Raw genomic sequence first — 23,789 nt, 5'->3', positions numbered from 1 at the left:
AATTTTAGGAGCCAACAGGAATTCTACAAAGGAAAGATCTGCATTTTTGTCTCTTTTAATCAGAGGAACTAAACAGAGATGACAACGTCACCCACATTATTTAAATTTATTTTTATCCTTTTTTTTTTTTTTTTTTTTACATTTAAATGCCAAACATGAGGCAAACTTTGGCTTTGGTAAGAGCTGTTCACCACAGCTGAAGGTTTTTCTTCCAATCAGAGGAAGCTGACTGGGTGCTTCCTCCTGCCTGCGGTGGACGCTTGGACTGGAAACCAGTGTGGTGAAGAACTGCATACCACCTTCACTGATAAGATTTAAATGTGGTTCTTTAAAAACTCTCGAGAGCTAGAGTAGCACCTTTGTTGGTGACTGCTGGTGGCACAAAGACGCACGCCCAGTTTTCATTCTCTTACCTCACATTACTAAAACAACAATGAAAGGCAGAAACTTTAAAAATACTTTAATTCATTTTGCAGAAGTAACAGAATTGCATTTCTGGCTTTTGTCATTTATTTTAATTTTCTAAAATTCGGATTTGAAAAATGAAAGTTGCTCTTCAGCTTTGAAAATCTGTGGAGCTCCTGACTTTAATTAATTCTTTCTTAATTAATTTTCCACAGTGAATTAAAGGAGACCGATTCTGCTTTTTCCTGTCTCTCTGCCATTTCTGTACTGATCCAATGTTCATGCTCAACATGGCCAAAGTCTCTAATAATGAGGTCAGAGTGTGTACAATACAAGTTCAGGCTTCAGACTGATACAAACATCCTGTTTCAGAACATTTTGTGATGGCAGAGAAAGTGAATATACCCAATATGGTCATCTCAGGCACAGAAGCCCCACCCACTTGCAGCTGATGAGGGGCACCCAATCAGTAGAAACTGGGCTTAAAGGGAGCTAAAATACCTGAGTTGCTGCATCAAGGCTAAACATGATGTAAGTAAGGATTACTTTCAATCCACCTGAAGATGCTCCAGAGTGGACTGGATTAGGAACTAAGCATAATAGGTCCCCTTTAATCGATATAATGAACATACTCGTGCATAATGCCATTTTTCATTAGTCGTATTTCTTAAATTCTGTGTAGAGATTCTGCAGTGAGCTGGCCTACAGCCATAAAATTCAGAGTACAAATATGACAATGAAATTAAAACGTCTGCTTAACGCTTAATCCCAATCCTCTGCGTGTTCCACCAGTTACTATCGCCAGGCATCGTATTCACCAACAAAGACTAATGGCCAGTAGCTGAGACAGTTTGAATTAACAATGGAACGAAAATAAAACCAAATCGACTACATCAAACAACAGGATTTCTACATTCAGAAACTCCACGTGATGGTTGTGATGATCTTTGTCCTAGCAAGGAAACCACAAACAAGTGAGAGTGACCATTTTACATAATGTAACAGAAACTGAAGGGAAAAAAAGTCCTGAATTCCTCCCACAATCTCACCACATGAAAAGTTGGCTTGGAGGGATGGAAGGATGGATCGAAGGGTGTTGGCTGGATGATGGTGCTGGGTTAATCTCTGAGGGTCTTGGTCTCATGGGCAGTGCTGCTGTTGGAGAAACTGTACAAACTAGGCACATTGTTTGTAGAAAAAGTGTATGAGGTGCGTCTACAAGGACAAAATTAACAAGTGAACTGCTTTCAGGTGACGACAGTTTGGTATTGTTGTGGAATAACTGGGAACATAACTGGTGTTTAATGTGTGTGAAAGCAGAAATGACAGGAAAACAAAAGAATTTTAAACTTAGAGCAAGGGAGGCTTTGAGATGACACTGGAGAAATGAAACCCATATAGACGAGCTGCTTTTAGACCTAGAACATTTATGTTTTTTCTCCCCCAAAAATATTGGTAATACTGAGTAGTACAAAGTACTAATTGAAAGACTGCTTGTCGGAGACAGAAAATGCCCGTAGTTCAAAAACAAGAGCTGGAAACAGACACGTCCGGTCTCTACAAGAGCATCAGAGACAAATGTGGAGGTGGTATTCACACACGAGATCTTTAGAAGAAAATTACAACACCAAGTACACGTTTGAATTGTGAGAAAATTTTACGCCCCTTTATCAGGAGAATGGTACATTCCCCTCACAGATGTGAAAGACACGCCGTCATCAAAGACAGATTCATTTATGTACAGCTGTGGTACAAAAACCAGGAAATAAAAACCCTGTGAGGTTAGTTCAGGAGTGAAGTATAGGCCTCTAAATGCTCACCAGGATCGAATCCACCGAACCCAGAGGTGAACTCATTAGCGTTAAATCATGTGCAACAGAAGGCCAGTTAAAGTGAAGAACCTGCGATTTAAAGCTGCAGCTACATGGTTACACGCCGCACTGTGCTGACACCACGTATCCCAGAATTATGGCTTTCAAACACAGGAAAAGCTTAGACTGGTTTAACTAATCCGGGTTTACTAGACACTGCAGTGTGAAATATGCCAGATATGTTTATCACTGAGAGGCACATCTGCCTGCACAGACAGGACTGGGTGTCAACCATCATGCTGTACCAGTTAAAATGTGTAGAAAAAGCTGGTGTTTAATATCAGATGTTTTGAATTCATTCTTTGAAATCAGATGGTTCCTGATTTAAATAAGCTCAACTTTTCTGTGTTCAGACCAGTGATTCCCAGTCTTTTCAACTTTTCCTCTTCCAGTGTAGAAATGAGGGGTAAAAAGAAAATAATAGGACACAATGTTCATAGTAAATATGTCCAAGGTCCAAGGTTTCAAATATTGAAGTCAACATATGTACAAGTAACGCCTGTGAGCTTAAATCCCGTGCTTCAGACTGCTTCAGACAGTTTTTTTAACCCTCGTTTCTTTATGAGGCCAAATAGAGAAGACTTGCCAAATAAGGTCATGCTGGCACAGAAGCGCCACCCACCAGCTGTTTTTGAGGGGCAACCAATCAGAAGAAATTTGACTTGAAGAGAAGGGGAAAGGGAGCTAAACAGCTGAGTGGTGGCATTAAGCTTAGCTTTTCTTGATTGAGGGCTGCAGAGACACATTTAGATAGTTAGGTTCATTATTTTTGTCCTGGTTTTTAAATTTAATGGTATTTAATGAGGTGATATTTCTTGGCACCAACAGTGTCTGTTATGACAGATACAACAGAAGGGTTAAAACTCAAGAGGAAAGCTCTTTCGGTCTCCTCTGTGCTGCTTTATGAACACTTTACATGTACTTCAACTTTCCTTGTTACTACGAGCTGCCACTGGTCCACATGCCGTACTTGAACTCAATGAGAGAGGAGCTAAAACTGGTCGTTTCAAACAGAGGAGGAACTAAGCGGCTGCAGTAAGGCCCAGTGTAAGATAAATAAGGATTATTCTGAACAGTAATCATACAAAGCTACTCTGGTAGATTGAGCTGGAAATACATAACATCCACTTTAATACAAGCCATGTCCAGTTGTCTCAGTTTGCATAGCTGAATTGTGACCAGTGTATTGAAAGAGTGATATTCTGTTTTAAGAATTTAACAGCTGACAGAAACCACACAACGGGTTAAAAAGGGCAGAGACTAGAGCAAAGTTCCCAAAATAAACAGGATACAGATTTTAGTGTGTGGATTTGGAGCTGCTGGTTTAAACATTTGAGATTTTTTTGAGAAAAACCCCAAAACATTTATGTTCCTCCCTCTCCATCTTAAAAAATAATTTCTCATTTTCTTTGTACTGGCACTGAAAACATGTAGTACTGACACCCAGTCCGATCCCTTTCATTCATCGTGTCAGCCTCTCTAAAGGCCTTAAAGCAAACTAAAGTCTTATTCAATTAAAACTGATCAAATATGCTTTATTTGTACCTTCTAAAATTAGGACAAATTTGATTTCCCAGGTTAGGAGTAAAAGTGCATCAGTATTTTATCAAAAATGCACAAAGACCTGGGACTTCTATAACGACAAGATGAACAACAGCATATCTGTATGCAAACACATACATTACCTGTGCTTTTTCAGAACAGTAGCTTCCTGTTTGGTTTTGCTCGTATGACGTGACTCTGAGAGTCTTTAGTGTGAAAGGTCCTGCTGGATGCATAGCATAGCCCTGAGTTACGACTTACAGAATAAAGAGCTATTCCTTCTAATCATCTGACACAAATACACAAAGTTTAGAGTCCACAGGGATCTGGCATTAATCGGCTCAGAGAACCAAATTCATAGTGAGCCTTTTTAATAAATACATTCAGCCTCTTGGTCAGGAAACATCGACTAAAACATTAAACGATATACGTTTTCTCTCTGGCACCGATAAATAAAGGTCTTATTACTGACGGAGGACATGTCACGTGCTGTGGGGGATTCTTTGGCCAGGCAGATCAGGGGTTTAAAAACCACAGCAGGAAAAGCTAAAACTGTGAAGCAGACTGTTTGTGGATGTCAGGAAAAAGGCAGTGTCTGAGCAAATCTGCCTGCAATGCTTAGAAAAATATTCGAACAACTGATTGTTTTATTACTTCAGAGCTGCAGAGAACAAAAGCCTTTGCAAAAAGAAAAAAACCTTTTATAAAAGACATGTACCGCACCGAGGTAAAGTGAAAGAAATTCATAGAATGCTGAGTGACATCGGCCTAATTCTAAACATGGATCCAGGATGACGCATACCTCAATGCTAAATAGCATTATTTTTTTTTAAAAACACCCAGTTTGCACATTTTATCCTTAAAAATTTGCACCCATTTCCCTACTTATTATCAAATTAGTTTTTTGAATCTCAAATAAGGACCTTTTTGCAAAAAAATTACCAACAGAAACAATCCTTCTACATTCTCCTATAACATCCAAAAGTTTGAGGGTTTTGTTTTTGTAGTGTTGAACGCCCGTTCAATTAAATACCTGTCAGTTAATCTGTGAGTGAAAGCAGGTTTCAGCTCTATAAACTGTGCAGCATTAATACGATCACGTGTCTGTACTCTAAAAATTTCACAGCTGTGTGAAATGACGCTTACATTTGTGTAGTAGATTTACCTTAAACAGTTGTTAGTATTAGTTTGTTGTTGTGGAATCTTTAAGCGGCCATGATTACAACTAAGCCAAAAACAAAAAAACAAAACAGACGTTGGGAAATGCTTCATCCCAAGCCCAACATTTGGTATCAAGCCTTTTCAAAGGGAGAAAGGAAAAAAATAAAAATATACAGTGTGCAAAAACATAAAAAGGAGCAACACCCGGGGCAAATACTTCACTCCTTTTGGGGTTAGAGGCGGTCAGATGGTGTCCGAGTTTAACGTGATCGGTAAACTGTACAGAGTCCTGTATAAAGCTGGAGGGAGGAGGAGGGTGGGACAGTGTTTAAAAGGTGGGGTAAAAAGGGGTAGGCGGGGCGCTCTCTCTCATTCTCAGGCTGCACTACCTGTGGACCGGCAGGTGCAGCCCGTTGAGGGGGTTGAGCGGGTGGGGCAGGGGAGGGTGCAGCTCCAGCTGGGCCAGCAGGGAGAAGTGGTCCGAGGGGATGTGCGGGTGGGGGCAGCCCGTGATGTTGTTGTCTATGAGCCACTGGCTGTCGAGCGGTCCGAGCATGCCCAGGACGCTCATGTGGGTCTTGGAGAAGAAGATGTAGTCGATCACACCCTGCAGATACACAAACGCCACCTGATGTTAACTCTGTGTGGGAGTCACTTAAAACAACACCAACAATTTAATGATCCACTGCTTCCCCATTTCCATGGCAGCACATCCTCAATTCCTCTTCTCGTGTTTTGGTCTCTCGCACCACAGATACGAGCAGAGGATGCGAGGAAGAAAGCTTTTCTCGTTTCTCTAATGTGTGCCATCCATCTCTCTGTGACCTCAGCACACCTTGCATAATGCAGCAGGAAGGGAGAGGAGAGAGGAGGATGCAGGAGGAAATATCAGTGAGAATGCACAGGGAGATTTTTACCATCAGTATATAAAAGAGACGTGGCCACAGCTGGAAGAGACGAACCATGGTGAGGAGGACTAACACAATCAAACCTCCTGCTTTCACTGCTTTTCAGAGTACACCCTTAAAATAACCGAAACAACACGTTTAAGACGTATTTCAAGAGCCTTACCATCAACATGCTTTTTAATATTCAAGTTTGTTTTCTGTGATATAAACATATTACGTTACAGGTCCTCATGCAGCTTCTTTCAACAGGATGGAGGAGACAAGGAAGCACAAAGTCTGCCGTTTGTCATTCGACCGTAAAACATTTCAATCTGCCAAGATTCGTACAGAAAGCCTGAGCTCTTTCTAGTAACTGCGGAAAAAGTTTAAAAAGGTCCAGCTGGTCTATTTTATTTACCCTTTTCCTCACTTTTCCACACATCACTTCCTGTCCTCTTTTCCTCATCACTGATTGGCTCTTGTGTTCCTTTCTTTAAGGACACCACCCTTTTCACCGAATCACAGAGAAGCAGCTTGGGTGAGTTTTTGATACTTGATCTTATTAATCTTATAGCCTGTATTTGTATAGCGCTTTACTAGTCCCTAAGGACCCCAAAGCGCTTTACACATCCAGCCATTCACCCATTCACACACACATTCACACACTGGTGATGGCAGCTACATTGTAGCCACAGCCACCCTGGGGCGCACTGACAGAGGCGAGGCTGCCGGACACTGGCGCCACCAGGCCCTCTGACCACCACCAGTAGGCAACGGGTGAAGTGTCTTGCCCAAGGACACAACGACCGAGACTGTCCAAGCCGGGGCTCGAACCGGCAACCTTCCGATTACAAGGCGAACTCCCAACTCTTGAGCCACGATCTAGTTTTTCTTTGCTTTCCAGAGTAAACATCATTTAGCACTGGAGTCCAACGTGGCAGGATCCCCTCGATGATACAAATCTTTACCTCTGAGCCTCCTACTTAACAGGTGGCATAAAATAACTAATTCAGGATGTTGCTCAAACTTCCACGAGTGGACGAGTGCGAGTGTCGTGACTAGTAATGTTCTTGTTGATGCTGTGCTGAGGAGATGTCCAAACTTAAGTGTTAATTGATATTGTGTTGTTTTTAATCTGTTTATTACATTTTTGTGTCATTTTATTTCATAATGAGAAGGAGCTAGTTTTGTTTTTTGCTTCTTTTATGAGTGTTTATAGAAAATCCCTGTTTGATGTAGAGCTCCAGTTTCTAATTTAGTTTCTAATGAATCTATTTTTCGCGTGAACACATTAGCTCCTCAAATGAGTAATCAACGCTAAGAGAAGCAGCAATGAGTCAAGCTCGTTATTAGTACAAACATTAATCACCGAAAGTGTTGCCAGTGACTCCGTGGGATTCAGCCAGTGATATCGCCAGTGGGCAGAGACTAAAATTGTAAACAAGTAGATGAGCCTTACAGACACAGGGCTAGTGAGAATGGCTAGACTGGACTGTCGGAAGAGTTAAGTCAGAAAAAGTTCAGTATATGGAAGGTTTATTAATGGCTGGCCGTAGATGCCTCATCTCTGAGGGTATCACTGTGAGCTTTAGCTCCCTGTGGATCTCCCCGTCGCTGGCTGCCTAGGTCTCGCCCCCACTTGTACCCACAGAGATCCCCGTGTGGAGGCCGGAGGGACTAAACATTGCTCATGTGAAGATTACAGTCAAAAACACCCACCAATCTGGGCTTAAATTCCCCACCAGAGAACCCACTGGAAAGTCTGTGCATGCATGCATGCATACATATATATACATATATTAAAAAAATAAGGTAATAAATAACTGTGTTAAATAACTGACGCCCCAATACTGACTAAATTAACCATTTGTAAGACAACTGGGGAAATTTATTGTCACTGATCTTAAAAGTAGGAGCAGAAAAAAAAAAGAAGAAAAAAAAGAATTTGAGCATGAACTGTCTGGCTCGATGACTCATTAGAAACCGAAGCTGAAATGATGTGACAAATCAAAACCACAAGGCAGCTTCACACGAAATAAAGCGAAGACGAGTTTTTGCTGCGGAGCACGCTGAAGGGTAAAAATCACGGCTCAGAGGCCGCGATGTTCAAAGTTTTCCGTTCCCGCTGACAGCTCCCACTGCAAAACTCAGATATACAAAAGTGAAACACAAAGTAACACAGTATTTTTTTTTTTCTCGACTGAACTTAATGCCCACCTATAAGTCTGTGTAATTCACTCAGAGTTCCCAGCACCAAATTTAACGGTGGCAGTAACAAATTAGCCTCAGTACAAAAAAACCCAATTTGACAGAATTCATCGTTGACGTTAAATTTGTCGCTGTAACACGTTTATCTACACGACTGAACCTGCACCTGAAACAGCGACATTATCCACAATAAATATAACAGGTAGTGATTTTCTGTATTTTAACGTGGCAGAGACGACCAGTAATATCACGTTTTCAGCCCAGCATGTCACATGCAGCCCTTATGTCTTGACGACACCCTGTCGATGCAACGGCTACAGCGCTCGACCAATGAAGGGTAACGGTCCATCTTTGGAAACATGCAAAGTACTCATTAGGAAGCTGGAGGAGAAGCGGAGGCATGATTTGCCAGTTTATTAGCTGGGAAAAACCACTCGGTTAAGTTTAGGGACTAAACATTTCTTGTTTAGGTTTAGGGAAACCTTGCCATCTGTTCCCTGACTCACAGGGTTATGGTATTAGTGTGACAGCTTCATAATGCCTGAAACCGCAAAGGTCACAAAGCACCAAAATGAGCCATGGCGGTGGTTTTTGATAAAATGCTATCAAGTGACGCCTCAAGGATGAAAACGAGCTTTGCGCATCAGCATCCGTCCCAGTGTACATGGAGGCTAATTTTATTCCTCTCTCTTACTTTATTTCTTCCTTTGGAAAGTCCGCGCTGCAAGGTGACACGCATAAAAAACTTTCAGCATCTGTATGCAGCGAGGGTCTCCTCAAAACCACAGACCATCGACATGTTTTACATGATAAAGACGCTTACAGCACAGTGAAAGTTAGAAACAGATACAAATTAAGATGGTGACAACAGGATGTGAAGGCTATGCTGCATTTTGTATCGTGATATTACTCCACACCAGCGCCTGTTATAACATGTCCCAAAGATAAGATAAGATAAGATAAGATAAGATAAGATAAGATAAGATAAGATAAGATAAGATAAGATAAGATAAGATAAGATAAGATAACCTTTATTAGTCCCACACGCGGGAAATTTGTTGTTACAGAGTTACATTTGTTAGACAAATTCTTCAATTATCTGTGAGACGCACAGGCAGACAAAAAAACAACAACAAAAAACAAAAAAACCTCATTTGTGCCTTTTAATTCCTGCACACATCAGTTTTTGTGTAGCGAGGAGGAAAATAGTGGATGTTAGTGAAAATATGAGCATTATTATTACTAGAGCAAGATGATAAAGTCAGGACAAAAACTGATATCTGTACACGGCAGCTCTAAAAACAGTATGCTAGCTATTTGTACAGTATAATCACAAGCTGCCATTCACACACTCACTGATACACTCATTCTTCTTCCTGCTTCTTCCATCTAAAGTTTGTACTGTTAACCGGAAATCATGCGTGACAATCAAGCTCATGTGGATTAATGAAAAACTGATGGAATGACCACTATTTCTTGGTAGCAGCTTCCTCTCCGATGGGGTCTCTCTGGTTCACATGTGTGAGATCCCCACCATGAATAATTTCTCAAGAATAAAGACACAATTATTACCTAACCCTGGCTTGCTTAACATGCAGAAACAAGACTAGTTGGCAGAGTGACTCACATTTCATGATAAATACGATCCAGTAACGTAAAACTTTACATTTAAAAAGAAAGTAACTGGTAAGCATTTTTTTCCTAAGAGCTTCGCTCTAAGTGAGCGCACCCTGTCTCACTTAACTTACAGAAACAGATAAGCTGACTCACACTTCATGTTAAAAGAGTTACAGATTTACAAAAATCGGGCACGACCCACCAACCAACTTCCGCAGGCCTACAACAGTGAACCCGTCAAGTTCAGTTGCTTTACTCAAACCAGGATAAGGTGAGCTGTCAGATCACTCAGGAGTAAAAGGGGAAAGAACATCTGCAGCAGGACATCTGTGTCCTCTCACAGAAGCTGGTTAGAGTCAATGTGACTCACTGCACACGCTAATCTTTGACCAAGTTATCACACAAACAGAGAATGGAGCAGGGAACAGGGAACGTTTCAGGTGGGTGAAAACAACTCCCCCTCTAACTTTTCAGTCAGACACATTTGCGGGACCATAAATTCCCCTAACAACCCCGACCCTGCTCTACGCCCCTCTCTGAGTCTGCTTCTTGATGTTTCTTCCCATTGAAGGTTTTTTCCTTCCACGGAGGATGTTTGGGGGTCTCGGTCAGCCTGACGTTTGACATTTTGGGCGCTATATAAATTACTGTTATGGCTTCAAATGGAAACGAGTTTATTTGTGTTTTTGTTTTACCTTGAAGTCATATGTGTAGTTGGTGTAAGGCATCAGATTGCTGTCGTAGGCGCTCTTAAGCTGGAAGCTGTGTGTGATGCTTCCATCCGAGTTTCCGTTCTTGCCGTTGCAGTTGAAGTTGGTCAGACATTCGCTGTAGCGTAGCTCCTTAAAGTCCTTGTGGTTCTCGGCCACTCCTCCGTTGCTCAGATACTCCACCACACCTGCGTCAAAGAGCAGGAACATTAGCGAGATATTAATCAGAACTTTATTTAATTATTAATTCCTTTAATTAAGGAAAAGAAACTCATGACATCATTCGTGGCTTTAAAGGGAAACTGATGATGGAAACCATGCTGGTAACAAATGAATATACAGACACTTTCCCACTGTCGGTAAAAACAAAGAAAAAAAACGAGATAATAAAATAAAATAATGAAGGTTCACATTTTTGAATATGGATCATTTTAATCAAGCTAAATCTATTTTTCTGTGTCAAGTTATCAGGTGTTCCAGAGTGGATCAGGTGGGAACTTCAATCAGGTTTGGTTGACTTATATGGAATGACCCTGGTTCCTGATAAGTGACAGAGCCCTACCGGAGTCAGGCAGCGAGTTGAGGTCAGCGCACAGGACGATGGGGATTGAGGACGGGTCAGAGGTCGGCGATCCCGTTGCCACAGAGCCCGAGGCCCTCTCAGCAATGCTCTTTAACTCTGACAGGAACATCATGGTTTGGATCAACTTAACGTCCGAGTACTCGGGGTCCCAGTGCATGTGGGCGTTGGCCACCAGGATGAGCTGCCTCTCCTGAGGCGGCTTCATGCCTAAAAAAAAAACAAAATTTTGATTTACAGATTATTTAAAAAAAAAAAAAAAAAAGATACATGTAAAAAAATTGTGTCACATTCTGTTTTATAGCAATCCTCTCGTGCTCTTTTTTAAAATCACGTCCTTTTCCTTCTATTAAAAGTTCAAATTCACTCCCCAACATGTTCACATGCATTTATATAAACTATAGTTCACTGAAATGTAATTAAAGCCCAATACAAACTTCATGAAAAATACTTGTTTCCCTTAAAGTTTAAAAAAAAAAATTGTGACCATTTGTACTCGATCATGTGACATCCTAAAAGTCTTCATGAAGAAAGCCCTGAAAGGAAATATTTTCCAAAAGCAGCAACTTCCAGAAAAAACGGCAGACAAGCCGAGAAGCTTGACTAAGCAGCAACTTAACAGAAACTTAAAAGCATAAATCAACATTTTACAGCCCGACACAAAAACAACTTTTACTTTGCACATATAGTTTTCACATATGATCAATTAATTTTATTTATGCTTTTACAAACAAAAAGTTCTATAAATAAGGCCGTGAAAGATGCATATAAAAAGTACACGAGGAAAGAAATTAACTGACAATGATTCTAAATCTGAGTTGTGGTATTTTTCTTCACTTATTTTGAGAATAGGGCTTTAAAATATATGAATTACACAATTCTACACACTTTTACTGGACAGACATTTATAGTTCCACAAAATTATACTGGGGAAAAAAAAACCAGACGCTATGTAAGCAAAATAGTGCATCACTTTCACTGACACATGGAAAAAAAAAAAAAAACTAAACTTGTTTTTGTCCTAAAAATAAAATAAATAGGATGTAAAAGTCCCCTGAACAAATCCTCATCGTGGTCTTATTTCAGATGCAGTAAACCACAGAACTATGAGGCAACTTCAGAAACTTAAAAGTGCTGACAGAGTAAAATAATTAAAAAGGAAGAGTGCAATATAGTGAGCATCAGTGAACGAGACAGGAAACGACTACAAACAGAAGTTTCACTGTAGCTCACTGGGAGTGGAAATGGCCTGTAGATGTCTCTCACCTTAGTAAGTTAACTAACTAATTAAATACATATTATCTTTAAAGCAACGACATTATGTATCATCAGCCACAGTGAGGCAAAACACCTTCAAACACACAATCTGCATGGACACAACTTCACTAAAACACATTTTCTGTAGGACCCAACAGCAGGACCTGTATCTGTGCGCAGGAGGAGCACTGCCAGCGCCCTACACAGTGACCTCCGGTGGGCTACTCACGGGCAGGTTTCTGACCAAACTGTCAGGAACAGACTCCATGAGAGTGGCGTGGTGGCCCGACGTGCTTTATGAGGACCTGTGCAGCTCGACTGGGATCCCTGAAGTTTAACTCGCTTTGTGTTATACTGTGATAATCGAGTGTACCTCAGTTTATTTTTTAAACAGCGTATATTCAGTTCAATTTATTTTGTCTTTTAAACATTACATCTTTTCTTTTTCTCTTTCCATTTCCAGCCTTTGTTGTAACTTCTTAACTCTCTTTGTAAAGCACCCTGAAGCCTCTGATTAAAACCCAATTGTGACACCTTGTGGGAAAATACATTACTGCAGTTTTACAATTTTCAAGCTGAAAACAATCAGATTTTTAAAAAATCTTGCTCTGTAACTACTGAACTGTGTGCATGTATCACATGTAAGTAATGATGCTGGTTTTATAACCTTCTAAATTTCCAAGTTACAGAGGCAGGCGAGTTAGTTTCACATGCATGGTTATATTGTCATGGATAATTTGATAATATAACAAAGCTGGAGCCATTTTTGGGTCAGGAGAAAACAATTTGGAATTACCTAAACTGCTAAATTACAAAATCAGTCATTTCTTACCCCCGGAGAACATGTCCTTATTGACCTCGAGCAGCACGGCCACCCCGATGTTGTCTTTGGTCATCACTCTGTTCAGCATGACCTCTGAACCCTCAGAGTTAGCCATGGCTACCTGATTGAACTCCACAGTGTGTTTCTGGATCAAAGTGAACCTGTGAGAGAATCAAACAAGCAACAGAAATGTCCATGAGGGCTTTGAAAATGCACTAGTTTCATATGAAAAGTTTTTCCTACTTTAAATCTGCTCCTCATCCTTCATTTTTCCTGGCTCAGAGAGAGCCAGGCTGGGCGAGTACAAAGGAAAGTAAATGTAATCAGGCTGCGATGAGTCTGCAATGCAGTCTTACGCATTTCCCTGTTGTTTGTGACCATTTCTAAATAGATTACATGAAAAATCCTACATGAAAAAAAACAGCGAGCTGAGCTCCATCTATGGCACAGATTACAAAAACGCTGACATTATATTTATAGTAATAATATAATTATAATAATGTAATAAATGTTATAGTTGAAACTGCAAACATGAACTCAGATTTTAATAAGAGGACATTTTTCTTCTCTAGAAAAACTTTTCATCAGATGTATTCAGCCAGTTTCAAATCATCACCACCAACATAAAGGCATGTTTTGTAACGTGTATAAAATAAAGCTCTTAAACCCACTTCTCAGTCTTGAAGAACACGGCACAGCCGTCCACATGTTTCCTCTCCTGTTCTGAAACCAGTTTGGCACGAGATTTTGGACAGAAGTAGCCGTCGTAGCCGCGCTCCTTTAGTGTTTCCAGAAACAACGTGTAGTACTGCTCTGTCTCCACCTCCTGCAAACACACAAGGTAAGAAAAGTCATGTAAAGGAGCAGATGAGATATACAGGGAACGCACACAACATTAAAACACTGACAGGCGAAGTGAACACGGCTGATCGTCTCTGCTGGGAAACCTTGTAAACTGGATAAGGAAGGGCTCAAAATCATAACCAGGGTTCTTGTACTATTTAAAGATACACATCAGTGCTTTTAAAATCTAAGTAAATAAAACTACTTTCGGCTATCAGTGTGGCCCCTCAGTCTCCGAGTAGATACAAGCTCTGAGTTATCACATTCACAACTGTGGGTGTCCACACAACCCACCCGGGTGATGACAACATCCCATCAACTTTTCACGGTTGTGGGGTTAAAAACTAAGGATGAACATTCTGATTCCTTGAAATTCACTCATGACTGTAAGTGTACTTCTTTCAAAAAAAGCCAGTGAAGTCTAAATGAGCAGTCAAAGCTGTCATGATTTACTAAAGAGATGAACGCTGGTATTTTTGCTGTGGCTTTATCGGAGTTTCCCTTTAGAGCAAAAAACTTTGAAAGGCGAATTAAATCATAGAAACATAATTTGAGAAAGCAAAATTTGCCATGTTTGATGAATGAGAGAGGAGTGTATCATAATGAGTAAATGGTGCAGGTGGATGGCTCAGAGATATATGTGCAGCGCATGACTTTTAGCTCCATCCTGTTCCTCACTTCTCTCAGATCCATACAAGATTGAAACGGCTGCCAAAAACCAGAAATTAATGGTATGCATGTGGTGCAGTCACTGTATCATTTTATTAATATGCAGCTTTGTCAGGGTCTGATGATAAATAGTGTTTTGTTTACCTTCTGCATGTCCTGCAGGTTAGCTGTTACACAGGTGGACTAGTAGATAATATACAGCACTTCTCAGGGAAGTTTCCACTCAGTGGAAACTAAAGCCAGCTTTGTATGGGCAGGATTAATCAGTAACATCTACCTCTTTATCTCCTTCAATACACAATGGCTTGGTTGTGCTGACAGGTGAATGCTGGATACTCTGGATTGATCCAAGCAGTTTATAGCAGCTCTGCACACAGTCTAATGATTAGAGCGGAGAATAGTCCGAAGAATAATAACAACCTTTGTTGACACGATTGTGGGGGAATCACCTCAGGGGATGGACAGATGGCGACAGAAAGCAATAGCACCAATTAAAAATCACAGCCAGCAGTCCGATCCCAGGATAACAAGACTGGTTTTACGAAAATGTAGTGTCACATCTCTGGTGGAGAAGAAGCCTGCGCTAGTGCATGAGGCTGAATACCTGAATACTCTTTGTTTAAGGTACGCTATGGCTCCACCACAAATACTCACTAGTAATATGCCACAAAACAGTTAGTGAGGAAGATTTAAAGTATCTTACAAGGCGGCGCTGGCTTTACCTGTAGGCTGATGATGTCAGCGTCACAGCTGGTGATTTCCTCCATGATTCCCTTCTTCCTGTACTCCCAGTTTAAGGCCCAGGATGGACAGTAACCATACAGCTGTCGCGTGGCATACTTGTCGCACAGCACGTTGTAGCACATAACCGTGAACACAGCTACAGGGAGACAAAAGTGAAGTTTGCTAAATTACAGAGTCATCCGAGAAAAGACACACGACACATCTGACAGTTATGAATGTAGTTTACCACGAACAGCCTGAGTCAGAATACTTTATTAATCCCTAAGGAAATCATGTGGTTACAGTTACTCCAAGACAATAACAGTAACAGACTGAACTAAATTAAATTACACAACATATTACAAAGTTTACAAAATATAAGAAATAGCTTTACAAATAGCTCAGAAAGGATCATCAATGGACTTAGCTAATGTTAACTTTAAGAAATCTGAATGTTTATCTCAGCTTCAAATTTATGAGCCAGTTTCAGTTGAAGCTGTTCCTGTCAATCAACGCAGCCATAAAGCTAACTTTAAGCCTTACCAGAATCCAAATGGGGAAGTTATCAAAAAAAAAAAAAAAATCTCTCCAGGTACAGCTGTTTTTCATTCCAGGCTGTAAAGGTGCTTTTTAATGCTATAAAAATGCTGCTGGACAGTATGCCAGTTTTTATTTTATGCATGATATCAATTTTTACTGCAGCCATACGGGTGATTATAGAAAATACCCACAGTGGCTTATCCAGATTTTCAGATGTACATTTATATAATTGTACTATAACACGGCATGCTGGGTAATGCTGGGCTTTACGGATAACCTAAAGAGCATAAGAAGCTATCAGCTCATAAACGACTCTCTCCCAGTGCCAGGTTATTATATGAAGGAAATTTACCGGTGGGGATCATTTGGTCTCGCTCTTTCAGAGTGATCCAAGGTCTTTGGGGGAGCTGCTCTGGGTGCACTGGAAAAACAGGCCGGGATTAGTGCTCATTTGTGCATGACAGACACAATGGTTTACCTGCTATGATATACCTGCAGCGCTGAGGTCTACAAAAAACTGTTTGCTAAAATATGCATGAGTTTTGATAAACAGATGAGGGGTGAGGTCATGCGTTGACGAGCTGTTTACCTGCTAGATTGTCGAGCATGTAGTTCAAAAGCTTTCTGGTTCCATCTGGCTCCTGGTACAAATTGAGGATGTCTTGGGACAAAGGATTTCCTGCAAAAGAATCAGTATTGGTGTTTTTTTATTTTTTTTGTTCTTTCTTCCTACCTTATAATTGGCCTTTGGGGGAGGGACTAAATATATAAGCACACGGTAAAAGCAATTAATCTGTGTCAGCTCATTGGAGTCTATGCCTTTGCTGGCTATTTGTGACCACTGAATGTGCCTGAGTAAATGAACAAAACTATTGGCTCTCATTGAAACTCTTTGAGGGAAGCCAAAAACATTTATACGAAGGAAAAAAAATTGTCTGCGCACTCATTACAGATCATTTTATTTATTCAACAGCTATCATTACGGGAGAAATTCTCAAGTTTTTTTGGTAAACAGCAGTGATTCAGTACTCTTATATCGCGTTTCCATTAGTACCTACTCGGGTCAGGTCGGGTCATGAGAGCGTCTCCTTTGCGAAAATAAAAACACACATTACTGAAACCCAATGGCGAAGTCCCAGAGTCTTGACGCTCACTTTTGTTGTAGCGCTCATGTCGCATACAAACGGCAAGACACTTTACCCTACCGCCTACTGGTGTTGGCCAGAGGGGCCGATGGCGCGATATGGCAGCCTCGCCTCTGTCAGTCTGCCCCAGGGCAGCTGTGGCTACAACAGTAGCTTGCCTCCACCAGTGTATGAATGTGAGCGTGAATGAATAATGGCATTGTAAAGCGCTTTGGGTGCCTTGAAAAGCGCTATATAAATCCAATCCATTATTATTATTATTACTACAAATGATGTCACGGGACGTTTGGCTGCGTTGCTATAATGACCCCACAAAAATTAGGTGGTACTCGAATTGAATGGAAATCGAATACAGGCTAAGTGGTACCGTCTAGAGCTGTGCCGAGTAGGGACTAATGGAAAAAGGGCTTCAGACATTCATTTTTGTTGCTCCAAAATCGTAATAATGAAAGACAAAACTGACCTTTTAGCCCGAGGGTTTGTAACTGGAAAAGCCTTCCAAGTTCGTAAGGCAGAACTCGTAAAAGATTATTGTTTAAAAGCAATTCCCTGCAAGAAACGAGACAAAAGACATCAGTGTTTTGTCTAACAGTTTGGTAATTCCTCATCACTGATGTGGTTTTACTGGCGTCCAACCATCTTCCACCACACATTCTTTTGTTGTCACATCTTCAGTCTCTGCTTGACAGCTTTGTTTTTGTTTGCGAGATGCTTTTATCACCCCCTCTCTTCATAATGTTCCCTGTGTTTTTAAACATTGTGTTTATTATGATCACTTCTCTTCATTGCTTTGAGATTGTTCTGCGTGCCATCCCTTCAGTGACTCTGAAGAATTATTCATTCTCAAGGCTAAATACGCATGTCTCCTTAAGTGAAGTTAGAATTTTCCTTCAGGTCAACTTCAAGCAGAAATATGCTAATGTAAAGCTCGGTTAGTTATCGCCAAAAGGACTAAAAAATTATTTCTACCAGCAGACAGCCTACCTGAGAGAGACCATGTTGCCCAGTTCGGCGGGCAGACTGCGGAGCTTATTGGACGACAGGTTCAGGTAGACCAGGTTGGGCAGCTTGGCGATGTCTGGCGGGATGCGGGTCAGGTTATTGTCATTGATGTGCAGCGCCGTGAGGTGGGTGAGTGTCCACAATGAGCTGCTCAGGCTCCTCACCCGCCCTGCATCCAAACAGACAGACATCAAGTCGAACATGAGAACAAAAGCATAATGTGGCTTTTAAAGACTTAACTAGATGTCCGTAAGACATGAACTACTCATGGTGAAGTAGTTCACAGTGTTGGCGCACAGCATGTATGTTGGGATAGTTCTGACAGGAAATACAGCTCAGCTTTGATTTGCATGCACCCAAAAACACCCCCCCAAAATTAATAAATTCCAAGAACATTCTCATTAAGATGAGAAAAGTTAACTCTCACGGATTAAAACACAGTAGTTTGACTCTGACATGAGCTGAGATTTAAAATGTTTCCAACATTTTCAATGCTTCCTTCCTTAAGGAATAGTTTTAGATCTGAGCTTCAAGGCCTCAGCGGGGATTTTATTTTTAATGGAAGCGGGCCCAGAGGGAGTGAGTGAGACTGACCAGATATCTCGAGCTCGGACCAGTGAGACTTCTTCCCACTTGCCGCCTCGTCGGCTGGCATGATGGTGTAACATCTGCGGGGATCTGGAGGATCATATTTTTCCTTTGGCATACCTGTTAATCTGAAAAACACAGCAAGAACACGGCGGAGATGTGCTTTAGCTTTCTGCATTAGAAAGAGCAGGACAACACTACCGACTAATAACAATAATAATATTATTTGATTTTAGAAAACAAATTCAAAGAAATCATTTTATAAATAGGAAAAAGGAGTCAAGAAAAACCACCTCCAGTTACAATAACATGATGATAAAATTACTACTAATAATGATCATTAAAAAAAAAAAGATATAAAAAACTCAAATTATTTATAATCAAAACATTAGAACTGCATTTACATTAATAAATAAATATATTTAACAGTATTAAAATGTTTTAAATGGATAAATAAAAACATGATAATAATTAAAATAAAGAAAACAATTATGATAAAATTAACAATAATGATACTTCTATACAATTGCAAAGTAATCTTATGAATATAATATTTAGCAATTACAAGAACTGTATTTTTAAGTAAACTGATAAAAATAATAAATAAATGTATAAAAAATAATTAACATTTTGATTTAAGTTATTTTATATTAGATATCTGCACCTCACAAAATGAACCACTGTAAACTTATATTAATGCCGTTTTTGCAAAAATATGATGATGACACCACCATAATAAATAAAAAAACCACCACTGTGATACCAGTCTCTGCTGTCATCACCACTATGGTCAAAGCACCATTAATAAAAGAAACTCTGTAAGATATATCCATATATAGAGAAAGACTAACAGATAAAATAATATATTTTAAAAAAACCCAAATGATTAAAAACTCTTAAAGGAAAACACAGCCTGTTTGCAATGTAACCGAGTTCTCTGGGAATAGAAACAGACCCACACTTCTTCTCACATACACCAGTTTATACGTTTATTAAAAACTTTTTTTAAATACTCTGCAAAATATTTTCCCTCTCATTCACCCCACCCGCAGCAGTCAACCGTTTACCATCAGCAGCCTCAGAAAGCTTTTACCGGCACGTCGCTGCTAGAGATGACTTCCCACCCGTAGCATACCACAATGTCTGGACCAACACGATGCCAAACCAGAAAACCACAGAGGGAGCACCTGGAGGAGAACTGGCAGCGACACAAAGAGCCGATACTCTGACGTAACTCTCCCAGTAGGTTTAAAGAAAGAAAAAAAACTCAGCTAGAGACATTTTTGTAATAAAAGCATCAAATTTCTGATCTTTGAGCAGCTGACTGAAAGCAGTTTCCACCCTTTTGACCAAACAGGATGACAGTAGTGGGTTATTTAGAGCAAGAATCAGACATTAATTCTAGCAGGGGTTTACCTTACAGCCTCAAATCAAGGTGCCAATCAAGAGAAAACACAACACTGTACTTAAGCCCTCTGTGAAAGGCAAGTTTAAAGAAGGAGGTCTGTAAAGGCATTTATTGAATCCCTGGTCTCCTGCTGTCTCCAACAAATACAGGCTGAAATTTTGCCTTTTATTTTCTCTTGATCTCAGAAACAAAAAGAGAAAAATGTCCATTATGTTACATTTGGCTCTTGTTTAGTTTGACCAACAGTCCAAACCACAGTTTAGTATCATACATGTGAGGAAAAAGCATTGCATTTTAAAAGCTGAAGCCTACAAATGTTTCTGGCTGATTTTACTTACATGCCAGATTTTTGTTTTGTTTTGTTTTTTTATTTCAAAGCTATGAAATATCCATGTTTTTAATATAAGTCATCACATGTATCCATGGACCACTTGGCTTTAAAAAAAATTGATTCACAGAGATTTCCGTTTTGGAATCATCTCAAAGTTTGATTAAAATGGCTCAAAGTTCAGTTACAAATACTTGCACTGAATTAAACAACTACTACTGCAGTTTCTTCTCAGACACAAAAACACTATAGAAACTGCTTGTAGAGTTTAATTCTTTATCTGGTTTCTGTGCTCTTGTTTTCCTCACAAACACTAAACTCCCTTTCCTACAGAATCTGTCAGTTTTAGTTCACGTGAGGAAAAACAAATATTACCATAAGTGGCTGGTTAAAGCATAAGAAAGGTCTCCTTTTTACATTTTTTAACCAGGTGCTTCCCTAACCGTGGTTACTTCTGTGCCAAAATAATCTTCCAGTATAGCCTCCCGTCCCACATGGTGGCATTACCCTTCAGAATTGAAACAAAATGCACTTTTTTGTTTTTAGGTTTTCTCCAATGAATTATCAGAAAACTTCAAAGTTCAAATATCCAGGGTACCTTTTCTCTGTTCCTCTATGTCACTGACATGAAACTGATGCAGTTATGCGAATTAAACTATGACATAACACATAACCTGATGCTCAAATTTATAGAAGCAAATATGTTGTAATAACACAAAATTTGGCTTTAGACTGTGACACTCTGAACAGGTGTAAAATTAATCTGACTGTGGGGTATTTCCTGCACTTAATAAGTTCTGATGAATAAATAAACCCAAATTTCCCTGAACTTCCAGGGGCTGTCACTTGGTAAGATTTTCAAAGTGTGAAGGTAACATTTTGTATTGCTTCATTAAATATACTATGCAATTAAAAGCAGTTGATTCTGAGGGAGTCAGATGGGACCTTTGGCTGATTTTATATGACCACATTACAATGCAAAACCCTGCCTAAATAAAATAAAAGTGTAGATGAACCCTGTTTTATTCTACTTTCATCCAGTTTCTGTTTTTATGTCGGTTAACTAAAATGTTTTTGCACACTTGGTTTAGTTTCAGTTTGCTTTAATAACCTTGGCTGACCGCTGCTTGAAGCAGGAGCGTGCAGGTTATTTAAACTCCGCTCCAGTCAGCAAAGCCATGCATGCACAACACTTCATAACTTTTGAGCAGCGTGTATGTCAACATGAAAAGTATGCAAAGCCGAAAAGACGAAGGCGCACGGCTATTATGCAGCAGCTGCCGTGAGGGTTGGCAGAGGGGAATAAGTTTGGAGAAGGACTTACATAACGTGTTTACACACTACTACCAGGTCACAAGTGAGCAGTGACAGATATATAGCTTGCTGGCATCGATTCATATCACAACCATATGGAGACAGGCACGAATCTGCAGCTCCAGCAGAGACTTTTATCACAAGCAGGAGGGGATTTCAATAGTTTAGGCTCCAGATGTTATCGCACACAACCGAAATAGTCTGACAAAAACCACCTTTCAGGGACTGAGGAGTTCTTATTTATTTTATTTCATTTTTTTTTTAATATAGCGATGGCAACTGTTTCAACAGCTGAGTATCCAAACATAGCCATAATGTCAGAAGTGACACGGTCGGGCCCGTTCAGGAGAAGTTCGGCCCACCGCCCTCCAGCTGTCACACCTGACAGCGAGGTAAACACACCCTCTGGATGTGCACACGCCAAGATATTCCACAGCTCCATATACTCAAACAGCTCCAACACGAAGCCCAAACACGGCTAAACCTGCAGCGCTCTCCGAGCACGCCGCTGGATTTGTTTGGCTAGCGGCTGTGAGGCGCGAGCCGCCCGGGCAGCCACCGAGGCGGACTGCGGGGGAGAGGACTTGGCACGAATACGAGCGGATTTAAGTGCTATTGAACCCGGGAGAGCACGGAGAAGGTGGCAGCAGCACAGAAACAAAGTGAGACCTGACATTACCTTCATTCGGGGGCGGTAGAAGACGGGTTATTGCGGGAATTGGCAGCAACATGCAGACGCGGCTGTTGAACCCGTTTAGACCCTGAACGTCTCGGAAACAGAGGGAAGAACAACAAACGCCGTTTCCGCTCGTGCTCGCACACACACCGACCACGCACCCGCCCAGGGCTTCTTCTTCTTCTTGTTAACTTTGGTGCATTAGCGCCACCAACTGGTATGGACTGGAGGCCACAATGTCGCTCAAAAAACAAAACTAACTAACTAAATAAATAAATAACTTCAATCCAATTTTTAGAACTAAATATGACCTGATAACTTTCATTTCTGAATTTCCATTGCAGTAAATCGATAAGATCTGTTTTAACTTTGATTACACTGACTACCTTCTCTCACCCTCATATTTCTGACATATAACATGTTCTCTGGTTTCATCATTTCAACAATAGTCCCATTGCATTTACCTGTTTGGTGTTTTCTGGCTATGAATGATTAATTGTTTAAACCACTGTGACTAAATTCAAGTCGTGATATAACCCAGTCCTTCCTGTGTTCCTCTCATGTTCCTTCTTGTGTTTTCTTTTGAATCCTGTAAATCCATCATCCTCTCATTTCTCCCTTCCATTGCTTTTCCCAGTTTTCCGTTCGCTGCCTCATTATACCTCCTTTGCAACCACATTTTTGGGGTAGCTGTGGCTCAGGAAGTAGAGCAAGTTGGAGGTTCGATCCCTGGCTGTTCTAGTCTGCATGCCAAAGTATCATTGGGCAAGATACGGAGCCCCGAGTTGCTCCTGATGCATTCAGGAGTGTGAATGTGTGTGAATGTAAGACAGAAAAGCACCTAAATGTAAAAGAAAGTGTTTGCATGAATATGTGTGAATGGAACATGTTGCATAAAGTGTGTGAGTGCTTGAGCAGAAAAGCACCACATAAGAACTAGTTCATTTGCCCTTTTATTTCCTTTTACTCCATAATGTGCTGATATCTATGAAAAGGTAACTATAAGCCCATCATACTGATTCTGCATAGCGACTGCTGAATCTCTGTTAGAGTGTCTGGTCTGCTGTCTGATGAACTGCAGTGTTACTGTACCTGCAACACTGCTGCTGGGTTGTTTAAAATGCACCTGTGCAAAGCCTTAAACCCTAAATGTAGGTAAACTTTAGGAGAGATGTTTTTCCTCATTAGCACCAGGATAAGATGAACCTTCAATAGAAAAAAATGATTTAACCCTGAAAATGATGGACCACCTGCATCATCAAACTTTATGGCAGTGAAGATACTGTATCCTCAGGCAGAAAAATCATGTGTTTGAACACCAGATGGCAGCACGGGTCAAAAATATGTTTCTTATGAAAACTGACACACTATAAATACACCAGAAACTATTCTTGTGAAGGGTAAGAATATCAGATGTAGACTGAGAGCATTATTGTACAACGGACTGACTCAAGAAAAATAAAAACATTATTCACTGAGTGTTGCCACAGTT

General features: G+C 40.4%; 1 protein-coding gene across 2 annotated transcripts; it reads right to left on the bottom strand.

Moving 5' to 3' along the window:
• Positions 1–443: 443 nt before the first annotated feature.
• cnot6l (CCR4-NOT transcription complex, subunit 6-like) lies at positions 444–22,489 on the bottom strand. 2 transcript variants are annotated; one of them, XM_031734853.2, is made up of 12 exons: positions 22,301–22,489; positions 18,578–18,699; positions 17,966–18,152; positions 17,445–17,530; positions 16,426–16,515; positions 16,189–16,257; positions 15,296–15,453; positions 13,733–13,887; positions 13,071–13,222; positions 10,964–11,191; positions 10,387–10,589; positions 444–5,586 (listed from the first exon to the last, which is right to left on the bottom strand). In XM_031734853.2, the coding sequence occupies exons 2-12, from the start codon at positions 18,687–18,689 to the stop codon at positions 5,365–5,367; spliced, it is 1,662 nt and encodes a 553-aa protein (XP_031590713.1). In that variant the 5' UTR covers positions 18,690–18,699; positions 22,301–22,489; the 3' UTR covers positions 444–5,364. The 2 variants fall into 2 exon arrangements, with proteins under 2 accessions (XP_031590713.1, XP_031590714.1); XM_031734854.2 differs by lacking the exon at positions 16,189–16,257.
• Positions 22,490–23,789: the final 1,300 nt, after the last annotated feature.

The sequence above is a fragment of the Oreochromis aureus genome, linkage group 12 (assembly GCF_013358895.1).
Source record: "Oreochromis aureus strain Israel breed Guangdong linkage group 12, ZZ_aureus, whole genome shotgun sequence".
Taxonomy (NCBI): domain Eukaryota; kingdom Metazoa; phylum Chordata; class Actinopteri; order Cichliformes; family Cichlidae; genus Oreochromis; species Oreochromis aureus.
This window is presented reverse-complemented; position numbering and strand designations above follow the sequence as displayed.